The sequence below is a fragment of the Nerophis lumbriciformis genome, linkage group LG01, assembly GCF_033978685.3.
Source record: "Nerophis lumbriciformis linkage group LG01, RoL_Nlum_v2.1, whole genome shotgun sequence".
In the NCBI taxonomy this organism is placed as follows: Eukaryota; Metazoa; Chordata; class Actinopteri; order Syngnathiformes; family Syngnathidae; genus Nerophis; species Nerophis lumbriciformis.
In genome coordinates, this window is record NC_084548.2 from 75,870,189 (window position 1) to 75,891,016 (window position 20,828).

The 20,828-nt window shown below is 30.8% G+C and overlaps 1 protein-coding gene across 5 annotated transcripts in view; it reads left to right on the top strand.

Annotated features, from left to right (window-relative positions):
* Window positions 1–20,828, top strand: part of trim101 (tripartite motif containing 101) — a 69,021-nt gene that overhangs the window by 6,675 nt on the left and 41,518 nt on the right. For 4 of the 5 annotated variants that reach the window (XM_061925935.2, XM_061925949.2, XM_061925965.2 and 1 more), the window contains 3 exons: window positions 16,292–16,467; window positions 16,532–16,709; window positions 20,690–20,785. In XM_061925935.2, the coding sequence (XP_061781919.1) occupies window positions 16,292–16,467; window positions 16,532–16,709; window positions 20,690–20,785 (450 nt within the window). The remainder of the gene's footprint in view (window positions 1–16,291; window positions 16,468–16,531; window positions 16,710–20,689; window positions 20,786–20,828) is intronic. The other variant, XM_061925956.2, reaches the window with a different exon arrangement.

Genomic DNA, 20,828 nt, shown 5'->3' on the forward strand with positions numbered 1-20,828 from the left:
TATATGTTAAATCTAAATCTTAAATATACATCTATATGTTTAATCTAAATCTTAAATATACATCTATATGTTAAATCTAAATCTTTAATATACATCTATATGTTAAATCTAAATCTTAAATATACATCTATATGTTAAATCTAAATCTTAAATATACATCTATATGTTTAATCTAAATCTTAAATATACATCTATATGTTAAATCTAAATCTTTAATATACATCTATATGTTTAATCTAAATCTTAAATATACATCTATATGTTAAATCTAAATCTTAAATATACATCTATATGTTAAATCTAAATCTTAAATATACATCTATATGTTTAATCTAAATCTTAAATATACATCTATATGTTAAATCTAAATCTTTAATATACATCTATATGTTAAATCTAAATCTTAAATATACATCTATATGTTTAATCTAAATCTTAAATATACATCTATATGTTAAATCTAAATCTTAAATATACATCTATATGTTAAATCTAAATCTTTAATATACATCTATATGTTTAATCTAAATCTTAAATATACATCTATATGTTAAATCTAAATCTTAAATATACATCTATATGTTAAATCTAAACCTTAAATATACATCTTTATGTTAAATCTAAACCTTAAATATACATCTATATGTTAAATCTAAATCTTAAATATACATCTATATGTTAAATCTAAATCTTAAATATACATCTATATGTTAAATCTAAATCTTAAATATACATCTATATGTTAAATCTAAATCTTAAATATACATCTTTATGTTAAATCTAAACCTTAAATATACATCTATATGTTAAATCTAAGCCTTAAATATACATCTATATGTTAAATCTAAATCTTAAATATACATCTATATGTTAAATCTAAATCTTAAATATACATCTATATGTTTAATCTAAATCTTAAATATACATCTATATGTTAAATCTAAATCTTTAATATACATCTATATGTTAAATCTAAATCTTAAATATACATCTATATGTTAAATCTAAATCTTAAATATACATCTATATGTTTAATCTAAATCTTAAATATACATCTATATGTTAAATCTAAATCTTTAATATACATCTATATGTTTAATCTAAATCTTAAATATACATCTATATGTTAAATCTAAATCTTAAATATACATCTATATGTTAAATCTAAATCTTAAATATACATCTATATGTTTAATCTAAATCTTAAATATACATCTATATGTTAAATCTAAATCTTAAATATACATCTATATGTTTAATCTAAATCTTAAATATACATCTATATGTTAAATCTAAATCTTTAATATACATCTATATGTTTAATCTAAATCTTAAATATACATCTTTATGTTAAATCTAAACCTTAAATATACATCTATATGTTAAATCTAAATCTTAAATATACATCTATATGTTAAATCTAAATCTTAAATATACATCTATATGTTAAATCTAAATCTTAAATATACATCTATATGTTAAATCTAAATCTTAAATATACATCTTTATGTTAAATCTAAACCTTAAATATACATCTATATGTTAAATCTAAGCCTTAAATATACATCTATATGTTAAATCTAAATCTTAAATATACATCTATATGTTAAATCTAAATCTTAAATATACATCTATATGTTTAATCTAAATCTTAAATATACATCTATATGTTAAATCTAAATCTTTAATATACATCTATATGTTAAATCTAAATCTTAAATATACATCTATATGTTAAATCTAAATCTTAAATATACATCTATATGTTTAATCTAAATCTTAAATATACATCTATATGTTAAATCTAAATCTTTAATATACATCTATATGTTTAATCTAAATCTTAAATATACATCTATATGTTAAATCTAAATCTTAAATATACATCTATATGTTAAATCTAAATCTTAAATATACATCTATATGTTTAATCTAAATCTTAAATATACATCTATATGTTAAATCTAAATCTTAAATATACATCTATATGTTAAATCTAAATCTTAAATATACATCTATATGTTAAATCTAAATCTTAAATATACATCTATATGTTAAATCTAAGCCTTAAATATACATCTATATGTTAAATCTAAGCCTTAAATATACATCTATATGTTAAATCTAAATCTTAAATATACATCTATATGTTTAATCTAAATCTTAAATATACATCTATATGTTAAATCTAAATCTTTAATATACATCTATATGTTAAATCTAAATCTTAAATATACATCTATATGTTTAATCTAAATCTTAAATATACATCTATATGTTAAATCTAAATCTTAAATATACATCTATATGTTAAATCTAAATCTTTAATATACATCTATATGTTTAATCTAAATCTTAAATATACATCTATATGTTAAATCTAAATCTTAAATATACATCTATATGTTAAATCTAAACCTTAAATATACATCTTTATGTTAAATCTAAACCTTAAATATACATCTATATGTTAAATCTAAATCTTAAATATACATCTATATGTTAAATCTAAATCTTAAATATACATCTATATGTTAAATCTAAATCTTAAATATACATCTATATGTTAAATCTAAATCTTAAATATACATCTTTATGTTAAATCTAAACCTTAAATATACATCTATATGTTAAATCTAAGCCTTAAATATACATCTATATGTTAAATCTAAATCTTAAATATACATCTATATGTTAAATCTAAATCTTAAATATACATCTATATGTTTAATCTAAATCTTAAATATACATCTATATGTTAAATCTAAATCTTTAATATACATCTATATGTTAAATCTAAATCTTAAATATACATCTATATGTTAAATCTAAATCTTAAATATACATCTATATGTTTAATCTAAATCTTAAATATACATCTATATGTTAAATCTAAATCTTTAATATACATCTATATGTTTAATCTAAATCTTAAATATACATCTATATGTTAAATCTAAATCTTAAATATACATCTATATGTTAAATCTAAATCTTAAATATACATCTATATGTTTAATCTAAATCTTAAATATACATCTATATGTTAAATCTAAATCTTAAATATACATCTATATGTTTAATCTAAATCTTAAATATACATCTATATGTTAAATCTAAATCTTTAATATACATCTATATGTTTAATCTAAATCTTAAATATACATCTTTATGTTAAATCTAAACCTTAAATATACATCTATATGTTAAATCTAAATCTTAAATATACATCTATATGTTAAATCTAAATCTTAAATATACATCTATATGTTAAATCTAAATCTTAAATATACATCTATATGTTAAATCTAAATCTTAAATATACATCTTTATGTTAAATCTAAACCTTAAATATACATCTATATGTTAAATCTAAGCCTTAAATATACATCTATATGTTAAATCTAAATCTTAAATATACATCTATATGTTAAATCTAAATCTTAAATATACATCTATATGTTTAATCTAAATCTTAAATATACATCTATATGTTGAATCTAAATCTTTAATATACATCTATATGTTAAATCTAAATCTTAAATATACATCTATATGTTAAATCTAAATCTTAAATATACATCTATATGTTTAATCTAAATCTTAAATATACATCTATATGTTAAATCTAAATCTTTAATATACATCTATATGTTTAATCTAAATCTTAAATATACATCTATATGTTAAATCTAAATCTTAAATATACATCTATATGTTAAATCTAAATCTTAAATATACATCTATATGTTTAATCTAAATCTTAAATATACATCTATATGTTAAATCTAAATCTTAAATATACATCTATATGTTTAATCTAAATCTTAAATATACATCTATATGTTAAATCTAAATCTTTAATATACATCTATATGTTTAATCTAAATCTTAAATATACATCTATATGTTAAATCTAAATCTTAAATATACATCTATATGTTAAATCTAAATCTTAAATATACATCTATATGTTAAATCTAAATCTTAAATATACATCTATATGTTTAATCTAAATCTTAAATATACATCTATATGTTAAATCTAAATCTTTAATATACATCTATATGTTTAATCTAAATCTTAAATATACATCTATATGTTAAATCTAAATCTTAAATATACATCTATATGTTAAATCTAAATCTTAAATATACATCTATATGTTAAATCTAAATCTTAAATATACATCTATATGTTAAATCTAAATCTTAAATATACATCTATATGTTAAATCTAAGCCTTAAATATACATCTATATGTTAAATCTAAGCCTTAAATATACATCTATATGTTAAATCTAAATCTTAAATATACATCTATATGTTTAATCTAAATCTTAAATATACATCTATATGTTAAATCTAAATCTTTAATATACATCTATATGTTAAATCTAAATCTTAAATATACATCTATATGTTTAATCTAAATCTTAAATATACATCTATATGTTAAATCTAAATCTTAAATATACATCTATATGTTAAATCTAAATCTTTAATATACATCTATATGTTTAATCTAAATCTTAAATATACATCTATATGTTAAATCTAAATCTTAAATATACATCTATATGTTAAATCTAAACCTTAAATATACATCTTTATGTTAAATCTAAACCTTAAATATACATCTATATGTTAAATCTAAATCTTAAATATACATCTATATGTTAAATCTAAATCTTAAATATACATCTATATGTTAAATCTAAATCTTAAATATACATCTATATGTTAAATCTAAATCTTAAATATACATCTTTATGTTAAATCTAAACCTTAAATATACATCTATATGTTAAATCTAAGCCTTAAATATACATCTATATGTTAAATCTAAATCTTAAATATACATCTATATGTTAAATCTAAATCTTAAATATACATCTATATGTTTAATCTAAATCTTAAATATACATCTATATGTTAAATCTAAATCTTTAATATACATCTATATGTTAAATCTAAATCTTAAATATACATCTATATGTTAAATCTAAATCTTAAATATACATCTATATGTTTAATCTAAATCTTAAATATACATCTATATGTTAAATCTAAATCTTTAATATACATCTATATGTTTAATCTAAATCTTAAATATACATCTATATGTTAAATCTAAATCTTAAATATACATCTATATGTTAAATCTAAATCTTAAATATACATCTATATGTTTAATCTAAATCTTAAATATACATCTATATGTTAAATCTAAATCTTAAATATACATCTATATGTTTAATCTAAATCTTAAATATACATCTATATGTTAAATCTAAATCTTTAATATACATCTATATGTTTAATCTAAATCTTAAATATACATCTTTATGTTAAATCTAAACCTTAAATATACATCTATATGTTAAATCTAAATCTTAAATATACATCTATATGTTAAATCTAAATCTTAAATATACATCTATATGTTAAATCTAAATCTTAAATATACATCTATATGTTAAATCTAAATCTTAAATATACATCTTTATGTTAAATCTAAACCTTAAATATACATCTATATGTTAAATCTAAGCCTTAAATATACATCTATATGTTAAATCTAAATCTTAAATATACATCTATATGTTAAATCTAAATCTTAAATATACATCTATATGTTTAATCTAAATCTTAAATATACATCTATATGTTAAATCTAAATCTTTAATATACATCTATATGTTAAATCTAAATCTTAAATATACATCTATATGTTAAATCTAAATCTTAAATATACATCTATATGTTTAATCTAAATCTTAAATATACATCTATATGTTAAATCTAAATCTTTAATATACATCTATATGTTTAATCTAAATCTTAAATATACATCTATATGTTAAATCTAAATCTTAAATATACATCTATATGTTAAATCTAAATCTTAAATATACATCTATATGTTTAATCTAAATCTTAAATATACATCTATATGTTAAATCTAAATCTTAAATATACATCTATATGTTTAATCTAAATCTTAAATATACATCTATATGTTAAATCTAAATCTTTAATATACATCTATATGTTTAATCTAAATCTTAAATATACATCTATATGTTAAATCTAAATCTTAAATATACATCTATATGTTAAATCTAAATCTTAAATATACATCTATATGTTAAATCTAAATCTTAAATATACATCTATATGTTTAATCTAAATCTTAAATATACATCTATATGTTAAATCTAAATCTTTAATATACATCTATATGTTTAATCTAAATCTTAAATATACATCTATATGTTAAATCTAAATCTTAAATATACATCTATATGTTAAATCTAAATCTTAAATATACATCTATATGTTAAATCTAAACCTTAAATATACATCTATATGTTAAATCTAAACCTTAAATATACATCTTTATGTTAAATCTAAACCTTAAATATACATCTATATGTTAAATCTAAATCTTAAATATACATCTATATGTTAAATCTAAATCTTAAATATACATCTATATGTTTAATCTAAATCTTAAATATACATCTATATGTTAAATCTAAATCTTTAATATACATCTATATGTTAAATCTAAATCTTAAATATACATCTATATGTTTAATCTAAATCTTAAATATACATCTATATGTTAAATCTAAATCTTTAATATACATCTATATGTTTAATCTAAATCTTAAATATACATCTATATGTTAAATCTAAATCTTAAATATACATCTATATGTTAAATCTAAATCTTAAATATACATCTATATGTTAAATCTAAACCTTAAATATACATCTATATGTTAAATCTAAACCTTAAATATACATCTTTATGTTAAATCTAAACCTTAAATATACATCTATATGTTAAATCTAAATCTTAAATATACATCTATATGTTAAATCTAAATCTTAAATATACATCTATATGTTTAATCTAAATCTTAAATATACATCTATATGTTAAATCTAAATCTTTAATATACATCTATATGTTAAATCTAAATCTTAAATATACATCTATATGTTAAATCTAAATCTTAAATATACATCTATATGTTTAATCTAAATCTTAAATATACATCTATATGTTAAATCTAAATCTTTAATATACATCTATATGTTTAATCTAAATCTTAAATATACATCTATATGTTAAATCTAAATCTTAAATATACATCTATATGTTAAATCTAAATCTTAAATATACATCTATATGTTAAATCTAAACCTTAAATATACATCTATATGTTAGATCTAAATCTTAAATATACATCTATATGTTAGATCTAAATCTTAAATATACATCTATATGTTAAATCTAAATCTTAAATATACATCTATATGTTAAATCTAAATCTTAAATATACATCTATATGTTAAATCTAAATCTTAAATATGCATCTATATGTTAAATCTAAATCTTAAATATACATCTATATGTTCAATCTAAATCTTAAATATACATCTATATGTTAAATCTAAATCTTAAATATACGTCTATATGTTAAATCTAAATCTTAAATATACATCTATATGTTAAATCAAATCTTAAATATACATCTATATGTTAAATCTAAATCTTAAATATACATCTATATGTTAAATCTAAATCTTAAATATACATCTATATGTTAAATCTTAATCTTAAATATACATCTATATGTTAAATCTAAATCTTAAATATACATCCATATGTTAAATCTAAATCTTAAATATACATCTATATGTTAAATCTAAATCTTAAATATACATCTATATGTTAAATCTAAACCTAAATGTTAGCTGGCTTTGCCGCCGAGAGGCGTCAGATTTTAGGTTAGGATAGGTTAAGATTTAAGATTTAGGTTTAGATTTAACATTTAACTTAAGATTGAAGATTTAGGTTTAGATTGAACATTTAGGTTCAGATTTAACATTTAGGTTTATATTGAACATTTAGGTTTAGATTTAACATTTAGGTTTATATCGAACATTTAGGTTTAGATTTAACATTTAGGTTTATATTGAACATTTAGGTTTAGATTGAACATTTAGGTTTAGATTGAACATTTAGCTTTAGTTTTTAAGATTTAGCTTTAGATTTTACATTTAAACTTTAGATTTAACATTCAACTTTAGATTTAACATTTAGCGCTCACATTTAGATTTACATTAAGATTTAAGATTTAGGTTTAGATTCAACATTTAGCTTTAGATTCAAGATTTAGGTTTGGATTTAACATTTAGCTTAAGATTGAACATTTAGGTTTAGATTTTACATTTAGCTTTAGATTTTACATTTAACTTTAAGTTTAACATTTAGCTTTAGATTTTACATTTAGCTTTAGATTTTACATTTAGCGCTCACGTTTAGATTTAGATTCAACATTTACGTTAAGATTCAAGATTTAGGTTTAGATTTAACATTTAGCTGTAGATTTAACATTTAGCTTTATATTTAACATTTAGCTTTAGATGTAACATTTAGCTTTATATTTAACATTTAGCTTTTGGTTTAACATTTAGCGCTCGGATTTAGATTCAAGATTTAAGTTTAGATTTAATATTTAGGTTTAGATTTAACATTTAGCGCTCACATTTAGATTTAGGTTAAGATTTAAGATTTAGGTTTAGTTTGAACATTTAGCTTTAGATTTTACATTTAGCGCTCACATTTAGATTTAGGTTCAGATTTAAGATTTAGGTTTAGATTCAACGTTTAGGTTAAGATTCAAGATTTAGGTTTCGACCTAACATTTAGCTTTAGATTTAACATTTAGGTTTAGATTGAACATTTAACTTTAGACTTAACATTTAGCTTTAGATTTTACATTTAGCGCTCACATTTAGATTTAGGTTTAGATTTAAGATTTAGCTTTAGATTTAACATTTAGGTTTAGATTTGAATAAAAAAATAAAAAATAAAAAATAAAAATTCCCTTATGCAAATAAAATAATGTAATTTTACAAGAAATGTTGTATTCTTATGAGAATTTATATTTTATTTGACAAAAAAACGTGATTAAATGACAAGTCGCAATAAATAAATAAAATATATATATATACATATATACTGTGTATATACATATATATATATACACATATATACTGTGTGTATGTATGTATATATATATATATATATTTTACTAGATGAATGTTGTCATTGTCAGAATAAAATCTTTAAAAAATGGCATTTTTAACTCTCTATCTTACAAAAACAAAATGTTATAATTATTATAATGATGTCATTTATTATTATATTAGTATTATTATTATTGTCTTCATTTCAATCCTCTCTTCACTCCTAACTTCCATGCAAGGTTATTTTAGTCTCCATTGTGAGCTGCAGCTGATTGAAGTCCAAAGACCAGAACCCGGGTGCTGGTCCTGGCGCTGGGCAGCAGCTGAGGCTTACATGAAACTATTTCCAGTCTCTCTGCGCTCTCTCTGTCTGTCGCCACTCGTGCTGCCGGCTTTTTCCACAACAGCTGCCCTGATGACGCTAATTGCTAATTGGCGCCTTCCTTAAAAGGAACACACGTTGCAAGACTGGAAAACTTACATCATTTATATATTTAAACAAATAATAGATTTATTATTTTTACTTTTTTATTTCATTGGTTCATTTTAATGTATTTTTATTTACATCACATTTTGTATCTACAATTCAAATAAGCCATTTTTTAATTGTACATTTTATGTATGAATTATTTATTTAAGCAAATGTAAATATTATTTATGCAATGAATAATAAACTGTATTTTTAGGTTGTAGGCAGGATTTTACAGGTCAGTCTTATAATGTTAGGAGTGCTCAACCCCTAAATATGATAATAATAATAATAATAATAATCATTTAAAATATGTTATTTTGTGCACTTTTCTCTCTGCAATAGCAATAGTTGTCATGTTCCCAACATGCAGCAGGACACAGCGAAAAAAGGTCAAAGGTGTTAAGTATACAAAAAAAAACCAAAAGACGAGTGCAGCTGGGAGTGCACAACAAACCCTAAATAGACTTGATTACAAAGGAGAAGAGGTGCTGGCAAACAAAGTAAAGTAATAGATTGTATTTGTAAAAAGCACTTTACATTGAGCAAACAACCTCAAAGTGCTACAGTGTATTAAAAATGAATAAAAACATAATAAGAAATAAAAAGTAAAAAAAACTAGAACAGCCTAATAACTAGAACTAGTATGCATATATCTTAAAAAAAAGAGAAAAAAAAAGAAGGGTTTTAAGCCTTTTTTTAAAAGCATCCACAGTCTGTGGTACCCTCAGGTGGTCAGGGAGAGCGTTCCACAGACTGGGAACGGCGGAGCAGAAAGCCCGGTCTCCCATTGTTCGTAGCCTTGTCCTCGGAGGTTGGAGGAGGTTAGCCTGTCCGGAGCGGAGGTGTGGTGTGGAGGATATGGTGGTGAGCAGTTCTTTGAGGTAGAGGGGGGGCATTTCCATGGAGGCACTGGTGGTGCTGCAAAGACAAGTAACTGGAAGTGGAAACTACAAAATAAGACAGGAAAAGACAAATACGTATCTAAACTGTCCAGCGACAATGTGACAAATGTTTCGTCATGTGGATGTTTCCTGATGTTCATGAACATGTTAGCTAATCAAAGTTTATCTAAAATCCTCCACTTGTTGGCAAAATGATCTCTACATCAGTGTTTTTCAACCTTTTTTGAGCCAAGGAATATTTTTTTGCGTTGAAAAAATGCGGAGGCACTAGAGATGCGCGGATAGGCAATTTATTTCATCCGCAACCGCGTCAGAAAGTCGTCAACCATCCGCCATCCACCCGATGTAACATTTGATCAGAACTGCACCCGCCCGCCATCCGCCCACACCCGCCCGTTGTTATATATCTAATATAGACGATGCAAGGCATTAGTGAGGCATACCTGCCAACTACTCCGGTTTTCCCGTAATTCGTACGGTTTTCATCAACCTATTCCGGGTTACGGTTGCAGTGATAAAAAATACGGTTTTTCATTAATTTAAAAAAAAAAAGGGTGAAAACTACGCGAATTGCACCTTGTGCAGACAAGATTTTTCGATCGGACACGGAGGAATTAGCGATGTAAAAGACCACGTCGGGACAAAAAAACACAAGTCTAATGCCGTTGCTAGCGATACAAGTGGAAAACTTTCAACGTTTTTCGTCGCCCAAACAGATTCTTTGGATGTGATAAATGCCGAAGTTTTATTTACGGAGGCAATAATTGAGCATGGACTTCCAATCGCACTGGCTGATCACATGGGACAGTTAAATGTTTGTAATGCAACCTTTAAAAATCATTACGCGGTGATCGCGGCCCCAAAAATAAACTTTTCTTGCATGATAATGTCCAGAAAAAGTCACTTTATATTACTATAGAGTCCTTTTAACGAATGAGTTTGATGGTTTATCACAAACCTTAAATGAAAGAAGTCCTTTGTTCTCCTGCACCATGCATGCACTTTGGCCTTGCTTCGTGTTTGGTGCGCAATCCTGTCGGCTGTATTTCACAGCACGCCATACTGTTAAAAGTGTTTATACTATTTATGCTTTCAAGTCCAAGTTGAAGAAATCTTGTTAAATGTTGACAGCATAACTACCAAAATACAGAAGTATGTCCTTAATATTTTTTGCAGTGCTATTTCTGTTGAAAAGTTCAAATGATTACATTAGAGATGTGATGTGCCACTTTTCAAGTGTCTGATGGCTTCAATTCATTTTCATTCATTTTTCATATTTTGAATTCTTTTGAAAGGCTTACAAAAAAACTACATTTGAATTGTAATTCCATGCTATTGACAGGACTATTAATTTTAATGAAGTTAGCTTACCATGTTTACAGTATGATAATTGTGATAGAAATGTGAATTTTAGGCACAGAATATTTTTTACAATTGAACAAGGCAGTAGATTATACAAGCTTGGACAGAAAGTTAATAATGACACCAATTTTTTTTTTAATGGAATTGTTTAGTACTGTTTTACCATTTGTTTACTGTAAAAAGTGTTTATACTTTCAATTAACAAATTGAAGTCTTGTGAAAGGTTGACAGGATAACTGGCATTAACTGTCAAAATAATTTCAAACTATTGAAGTTAGCTTACAGAATAAACATGTCAATCAACCCATATGATTTTTGCTGTAATATTTTTGTTTTGAAAAGTCACTGTGACTGATAGAAAAGTGATGGTTTTAGCAACATTTTAACCTGTCTGAATGCTAATAATCATTTTGCGTCGGGGGGCGAAGCCCTGAACCCTCCACCAGGACTTTGTCCTGGACCTACCGGGGCCTGCGGCCCTTGGACCCTGGCTACTAGGTTTTTTTTATTTCAAAAGTTGGCAGGTATGGTGAGGTTATAAAGCTTTTGCCTGTTAAAGAAAGGAGACTGATCCAATGCAGCACAGACATTCGCGTGCCACGCTGTCACGACCCAGACGCACACCAGTGCGCAATCATATGGGAGCCGCGCTGAGCGCACCTCCAAGCGCGTCTCGCTGCCGGCGACGGCCGGGTATGGGCCCGACGCTCCAGCGCCATCCATTTTCAGGGCTAGTTGATTCGGCAGGTGGGTTGTTATACACTCCTTAGCGGGTTCCGACTTCCATGGCCACTGTCCTGCTCTCTATATCAACCAGGGTGAGCCCTACCCCTTTCGTGAGCGCACTGCGCGCGCAGTGACCCCTGTTACGCGCCCCCGGCAACAGGGGTGGCGGGCAGGTAAGCTGCGCGGGCGGAGCGCGCGGAGTGACCCCTGTTACGAGCCCCCGGCCACGGGGGTGGCGGGCAGGTAAGCTGCTTACCTGCTGCGCGTGACGCCGGCCGCGGCGAAGGCGGACGAGGCGGGGTGTCGGTGCGGTGGGCGCGGTGGTGACCCTGGACGTGCGTCGGGCCCTTCTCGCGGATCGCCTCAGCTACGGCTCCCGGTGGGGCCCTCTCGGGGGAAGGGGCCTCGGTCCCGGACCCCGGCGAGGCGTCCCTTCTCCGCTCCGTAAAAGTGTCCATCTCTTTTCTTTTTTTTTTTTCTGTTGTGGCATATGCTGCAGGTGCCTGCTCGTTTTTCGTATGTGGGTAACAACATTATATATACAAATACAAATACAAATATATATTTCCGAATTGGTTTAACTGCCACCCGCCTGAATCTATTTAAAATCTAATTTTTTTTTAACCACCCGACCCGACCCGACCCGGGATAAAATCTAATTTTTTTAAATTTCATCCGCCCGATCCGCGGATAATCCGCGGACTCCGCGGTTGTGCCCGCAAACCGCGCATCTCTAGGAGGCACACCACCAGCAGAAATCATTCAAAAACGAAAACTCAGTTGACAGTAAAAAGTCGTTGTTGGATATGACTTTAAAGCATAACCAAGCATGCATCACTATAGCTCTTGTCTCAAAGTAGGTGTACTGTCACCACCTGTCACATCACACCCTGACTTATTTGGACTTTTTTGCTGTTTTCCTGTGTGTAGTGTTTTACTTCTTGTCTTGTGCTCCTATTTTGGTGGCTTTTTCCTCTTTTTTTGGTATTTTCCTGTAGCAGTTTCATGTCTTCCTTTGAGCGATATTCCCCGCATCTACTTTGTTTTAGCAATCACTTGTTTTTATCCTTCTTTGTGGGGACATTGTTGATTGTCATGTCATGTTCGGATGCACTTTGTCTTTGCTCCACAGTAAGTCTTTGCTGTCGTCCAGCATTCTGTTTTTGTTTACTTTGTAGCCAGTTCAGTTTTAGTTTGGTTCTGTATAGCCTTCCCTAAGCTTCAATGCCTTTTCTTAGGGGCACTCACCTTTTGTTTATTTTTGGTTTAAGCATTAGATACATTTTTACCTGCACACTGCCTCCCGCTGTTTCCAACATCTACAAAGCAATTAGCTACCTGCTGCCACCTACTGATATGGAAGAGTATTACACGGTTACTCTGCCGACACTCAACAACAACACATCATTTGCAGACTATAATTACTGCTTTGCAAGAAAATATTTTTAACCCAAATAGGTGAAATGAGATCATCTCCCATGGCACACCAGACTGTATCTCACGCCACACTAGTGTGCCGCGGCACAGTGGTTGAAAAACACTGCCCTATAATACATGCACTATAATCAGGGATGTAGAGTGGAAGCTCAATTTACAAACCTCTCTATTTACGAACTTTTCAATTGAACATTTAGATGGAGCCAGGCAGCACGGTGCGACAGGGGTTAGTGCAGTGGTTCTCAAACTTTTTTTGTCATCCCCCACTTTGGACAAGGGGGAGTTTTCAAGCCCCACCTGCCCCCATCGCCCCAACAGAACGCTAACGCCAAGCTTAACATTTTCAAATTTATTGAACATCAAGTTGTATACATTCGAACTCAATAACATAAAATAACATTAAGTTCAATAATAAATAAAATAACTGTGCAGCTGTGGTATAACTTGCATCAAGTTCAATAATAAATAAAATAACTTCCATCAAGTTCAATAATAAATAAAATAACTTCCATCAAGTTCAATAATAAATCAAAAAAAGTGTTATAACTTGCATCACGTTCAATATTAAATAAAAAAAACTGTTATAACTTGCATCAAGTTCAATAATAAATCAAAAAAAGTGTTATAACTTGCATCACGTTCAATAATAAATCAAAAAAGTGTTATAACTTGAAATCAAGTTCAATAATAAATCAAATAAAAGTGTTATAACTTGCATCAAGTTCAATAATAAATCAAAAAAAGTGTTATAACTTGCATCAAGTTCAATAATAAATCAAAAAGTGTTATAACTTGCATCACGTTCAATAATAAATCAAAAAAAGTGTTATAACTTGCATCAAGTTCAATAATAAATCAAATAACTTGCATCAAGTTCAATAATAAATCCAAAAAGTGTTATAACTTGCATCAAGTTCAATAATAAATAAAACAAAAGTGTTATAACTTGCATCAAGTTCAATAATAAAAAAAAGTGTTATAACTTGCATCAAGTTCAATAATAAATCAAATAAAAGTGTTATAACTTGCATCAAGTTCAATAATAAATCCAATAACTTGCATCAAGTTCAATAATAAATCAAAAAAAGTGTTATAACTTGCATCAAGTTCAATAATAAATCAAAAAAAGTGTTATAACTTGCATCAAGTTCAATAATAAAAAAAAGTGTTATAACTTGCATCAAGTTCAATAATAAATCAAATAAAAGTGTTATAACTTGCATCAAGTTCAATAATAAATCCAATAACTTGCATCAAGTTCAATAATAAATCAAAAAAAGTGTTATAACTTGCAACAAGTTCAATAATAAATCAAAAAAAGTGTTATAACTTGCATCAAGTTCAATAATAAATAAAACAAAAGTGTTATAACTTGCATCAAGTTCAATAATAAATCAAAAAAAGTGTTATAACTTGCATCAAGTTCAATAATAAATCAAATAACTTGCATCAAGTTCAATAATAAATACAATAAAAGTGCCACTTTGCAATCTTTGCAACAACAAAAAAGGCAAGACAGGGCAAGTGACAGCACTTTGCCCCGGGAGAGCCACCTTCACTGTGAAACAGCACGGCTGTATGACCAGCTCCCATTTCCTCACACAGTGCAGAGAACAGTCGCGCTTTCAGTGGTCGTGTTTTGATCAAATTTACCACGCTCACATCTGTTAAAACCTCATTGAGTTCGGGGCTGAGCTGCCTTGACGCGAGTGCTTCCCGGTGAATGACACAGTGTGTGCCCGTCACATTTTTGTTTCTCTGCAGGCGCTGGCTCTGGCTCGACGACCTTTGAGGTGCGAGTCACAAATGTATATATTTGTGTAATTGTGGTCCACACATTAGCCTGCTACCCATCCGCGCGAAAGTTTGTTCCGCTTAGCCCCGCCCCCATTAGTTACTGTTGCTATGTCTGTCAAACTTTCGCTCCTACCGAGAAATATAAAGTAAAAATAAGTACCGGTAATTTCCATTTATTTCTATAGCGGATTTCACAGACAGAATCACAAAGTGATTTACAGTGTGTATAGAAAATGAAAGCATAGTAAAAAAAATAATCTAAGAATATAATAATTAAAAAAAAATTTAAAGTGAAATTTCCTCCCGTTCCTCGCGCCCCACCTGTCATGTCTCTATTCCCCACCAGTGGGGCGCGCCCCACACTTTGAGAAACGCTGGGTTAGTGCATGTGCCTCACAATACGAGTAGTCCTGAGTTCACGGCACAGTGGTTGAAAAACACTGCTCGAGATGTTTGTTTTCTTGATCCATGTGAGGAAACGTCATGTTTATTTTCATTTCCAGCTGTTAGGGAACATTGAATGTTTGAGACAAGACTCTGTGCAGCCGTCCTTGTTTCAGGCCCGCACCACCATGGCCGTCAACAGCGGACGCTTCCGCTGCCCGTCGTGTCGGCACGAGGTGATCCTGGACCGCCACGGCGTCTTCGGCCTGCAGCGGAACCTCCTGGTGGAGAACATCGTCGACATCTACAAGCAGGAAGTCGGCGGCGACGCCAGCAGGTGACTAAAAAAAGCAAACATGTCGAACGTGAGAGGTTTGATGAAGTCATGACTTCCTGTCCAGGACCGTCGCCGTCCCTCCCTCACTTCCTGCCGAGGTCACCTGCTCCGAGCACCACGGCGAGAAGGTCAACATCTACTGCGTGACGTGCCAGCTGCCCACCTGCTCCCTCTGCAAGGTCTTTGGACAACATCAGTCCTGTCAGGTGCAGCCTCTGGACCATGTCCTCCAGAACAAGAAGGTAGACCTCATCAATCAATCACTCCTGGTTCATCAAATTTGTCCATGGATACTGTTTGTCGGGTTCAAACACGGATGACATCTATTAAACAGACAAGAAGCAAGGAATTAAACCGAGACAGAATTCAATTTGGCTCATTGAGGAGAAAGTCTTTGTACAGTCTTCCACCACGCTCTGACCAAAGGTCGCACGCCTCCTCTTTTATTTGGACTTTCCCTGATTACAGCTGTTTCGAAAGGGAGGGGGGTCGTAAACAGCCGGCGCCTTTGGTTACAAAACAGTTCAAAGAAAAGGTGCCAAATTGTCTTTGTCACGCCCCCCCATTGGGGAAATCATTTTTCAACGGAAATAGGATTGAGATATTTATTGATGCGTACAAACCACACCTGCACCTAGATCAGGGGCCGGCTCTTTGACCACTCTGATGCGGCTCAGCTGCATTCTTGCCAACCCTCCCGATTTTTCCGGGACACTTCCGGATTTCACTGCCTCTCCCGGCGCAAACATTCTCCGATTTTCACCCGGACAACAAAATTGAGGGCGTGCCGTGATGGCACTGCATTTTGCGTCCTCTACAACCTGTCGCCGCGTCCGCTTTTTCACGTAAGAAACAGCGTGCCGGCCCAGTCACATTTTGTCTGCTCACACACTAAGTGACAGCAAGGCATACTTGTTCAACAGCCATACAGATCACACTGACGGTGGCCGTATAAACAACTATAACACTCTTACTAATACGCGCCACACTGTGAACCCACACCAAACAAGAATGACAAACACATTTCGGGAGAACATCCACACCGTAACACAACATAAACACAACAGAACAAATACCCAGAATCCCATGCATCCCTAACTCTTCCGGGCTACATTACACACCCTGCTACCACCAAACCCCGCCCACCTCAATCCGCGCACGGTGGGTGGGGGGTGTTGTTGATGTGTGGGGGGGGGCAGGGTTGGGGTGGCGGGGGTGTATAAAGTAGCCCGGAAGAGTTAGGGATGCATGGGATTCTGGGTATTTGTTCTGTTGTGTTACGGTGCGGATGTTCTCCCGAAATGTGTTTGTCATTCTTGTTTGGTGTGGGTTCACAGTGTGGCGCATATTAGTAAGAGTGTTAAAGTTGTTTATATCGCCACCCTCAGTGTGATCTGTATGGCTGTTAACCAAGTATGCATGGCATTCACCAGGGCCGGCCCGTGGCATAGGCCGTATAGGCAAATGCTAAGGGCGCCGTCCATCAGGGGGCGCCACGCCAGTGCCACAAATGTTGGAGAAAAAAAAAAAAAAAAGTTGGTACTATTATTTCCAAATACAAAAAATAATCCCACGTTAATTAAAATGCAAAGTAAAGCCTTTTTAATAGAAATATTATTTGTTACAACATTACGCCCCCCCGCACGGTGCACCCCCTCCCTTCCCGTATCATGACTCTTTTTGGACGTCACCACATCAAAAAATCAACACAAGATGTCAAAACGGCCAAAACTGTCAGGTGCCCAGGGAAGAAAAAAGAGAAAAGAAGAGGAGAAACGAGAAAAGACAGAGGTAGCAGGTAGGTAACGTTAGCCTACATGAAATTATTTGTCTGTTACAGAATGTGATAGTAGCTGGCTTTTTAGCATTAAGCTAATGTTACATGATTCGGCAATTGCTAATCAATAAATAGCTAGTTCTGTTTTAACGTCGGGTTAATATTGTGGAGGGGGCTAAATTGTTATGGAAAATAATAATGTAACGTTAGGTAATTACAGTACTCCCACCTTACATTCCTCAGGGACATTTGTATTAGATCTCTTAAGCAGGTGTTTTTTGTTTACATTGTTATTGCCTTCTGGTTAGCTAATGTTTGCCCTGCAGGTAATAGTCACTTTTCCACCCCTTTATATATTAGGTATAGTTGTAAGTAAAAAAAAAAAGGTCAAAGACAAAGCTATTCAGTTTCTTGTGAGTATATACACTTCAGTGCCGATGTGGGGGGGCGCCACCTAAAATCTTGCCTAGGGCGCCAGATTGGTTAGGACCGGGCCTGGCATTCACTTATGTGTGTCTGCAGAAGCCTCATATAACACGTAAGTGGGCTGGCAAGCTGTTTGTTCAAGCCGTAGAGGGCGCTAAAGGTAGTGACATCACGGCACGCCCTTATTATTGTTGTTGTTTGGGTGAAAATCAGCATACATTGGAGAGAATAGTTTCTCTGAAATTCGGGAGTCTACCGGAAAAATCAGGAGGGTTGGCAAGTGTGACGCTGTCAAGTGCCCTTCATATAAAACTCGCGGGCCGCACTAACATTACATTTCCATTAAGGCTGCAGCTAACGATTATTTTTCTATCGATTAATCTTTTCGATTAATCGGTTAATCTATAGATTATTTTTTCGATTAATCTATAGATTATTTTTCCTTTTACCGATTATTTTTTTTATTTAAAATGAAGATGAAAAAATAAATGTTGGCCAGTTTTTTCAAAAGGCATGGCTTTTATTTACAAAAAAAAAAGTATGGCCACTCAGTCAACATTGACAACAACATGACAAAATATTCGCTGTGCTTATCCCACACTTGAAGGGATGTACCAATGCTGAATGTGGCTTCTGGATTTCACTCAAAAGACCAGACCGTAGTTACTTTTTCCTTTTATTTTCCTTTAGTTTGCAACAGTTTTTCCAACCAAGAAACAGCTTCTTTTTTCTTCTTTAGTCTTTTTAGCAGTCTTTAGCAGTGTCAGTAGACTTTAGTTTCTTTAGCTGTCATTAGCTGTCTTTAGTAGCCTTTAGTAGCCTTTAGCTTCTTTAGTAGGTGAAAAACCTTTAAGGACAAAACACCACAAGATTAACATGCTGTAAAAAATCAATCAATTATCAATCCCATAATTTACAACTATTAATTAGGCTATCAAACTCTTAACCATTAAACAAGTGCAAGAAAATGGACACATCTTTTCCCTTTAAGTTAAAACAGATTTTAAATAAATTGTCTCAACATAAATGCACCAAGATACATATAAAATACATTTAAACCCAGAAACACAATAGATAAATGCAGCAGAAAACCCAATATGCAAATACATAAATACCTAACCAATTAACCACCTATTTAGATACATATTTAAAATCCATATTCAATATAAATATATTATTAATTTAGCAGTGAAACACTCAATCTTAAACGCTGTCTACTGGTAGAAAAATGCCCCTTTTTCTATGCCCTCACCAGCAGCCAATGATCCAACACAGTTAAATCCAACACTTTAAATTGAGCGACTTCACCCTCCTGATGAAGCAAACTGCTCCAACATTTATCAAACTAAGCAAAGAATATCAACACTAAACAACAGTTACATAACACACTGTGTGTATTTAGCCTCCAGACTAAGCACGCTACATGCACACAACCCCCCCCCCCCCCATCTCACCAGTGCAACAGGTGCGCCACACCCACGAAGAGAAATATTAAATCTTACATACTTTTGGCACAACTCTGGGTTATCTGTAACGAACTAAACCTTTTTCCACTCTGCGCTGGCGTCTTTTGTACTCCTTGATTCGACAGCGGTCTAATTACCGGGCTCGCGCACCAGCAGATGAGACAGGAGCGCGCCGCGTTATACCTGCGCGTGAACGTAAACTGATCGGCTCTGATTTTATAAGCCGACTGGCCGAAATAATGCCGAATTATATACATTTGTTTATTGAAATACTCCCACACTTTTGACGACTTTTGGCGTGCTTTTTTCCCCTCGCTCGCACCGCTCGCATCATCTGCTTTGCGCTCCGCCATGACGGCAGTGTGACGTAAATATGCGACGCGTCGAAGCATAAAAACGACGTCGACGTATTTACGTAACCGATGACGACTAAGAGTTTTGTGGCTCCCATTGTTTTCTTTCATTTGTGGAAACGGGTCAAAATGGCTCTTTGAGTGGTAAAGGTTGCCGACCCCTGACCTAGATGAAGACAGGTGTATTGTTGCATCCTAAGGAGGAGCTGAGGGAAGGCGTGTCTGCCCTGCTGGAGGTCAACCACAAAGTGCAAGCCTTGATTGACCAGCTGGACGACACCTGCAGGAGCTTGGAGGCAAGTCACATGACCATGCTGCTGCTGTGGAAGCAATCAGGAC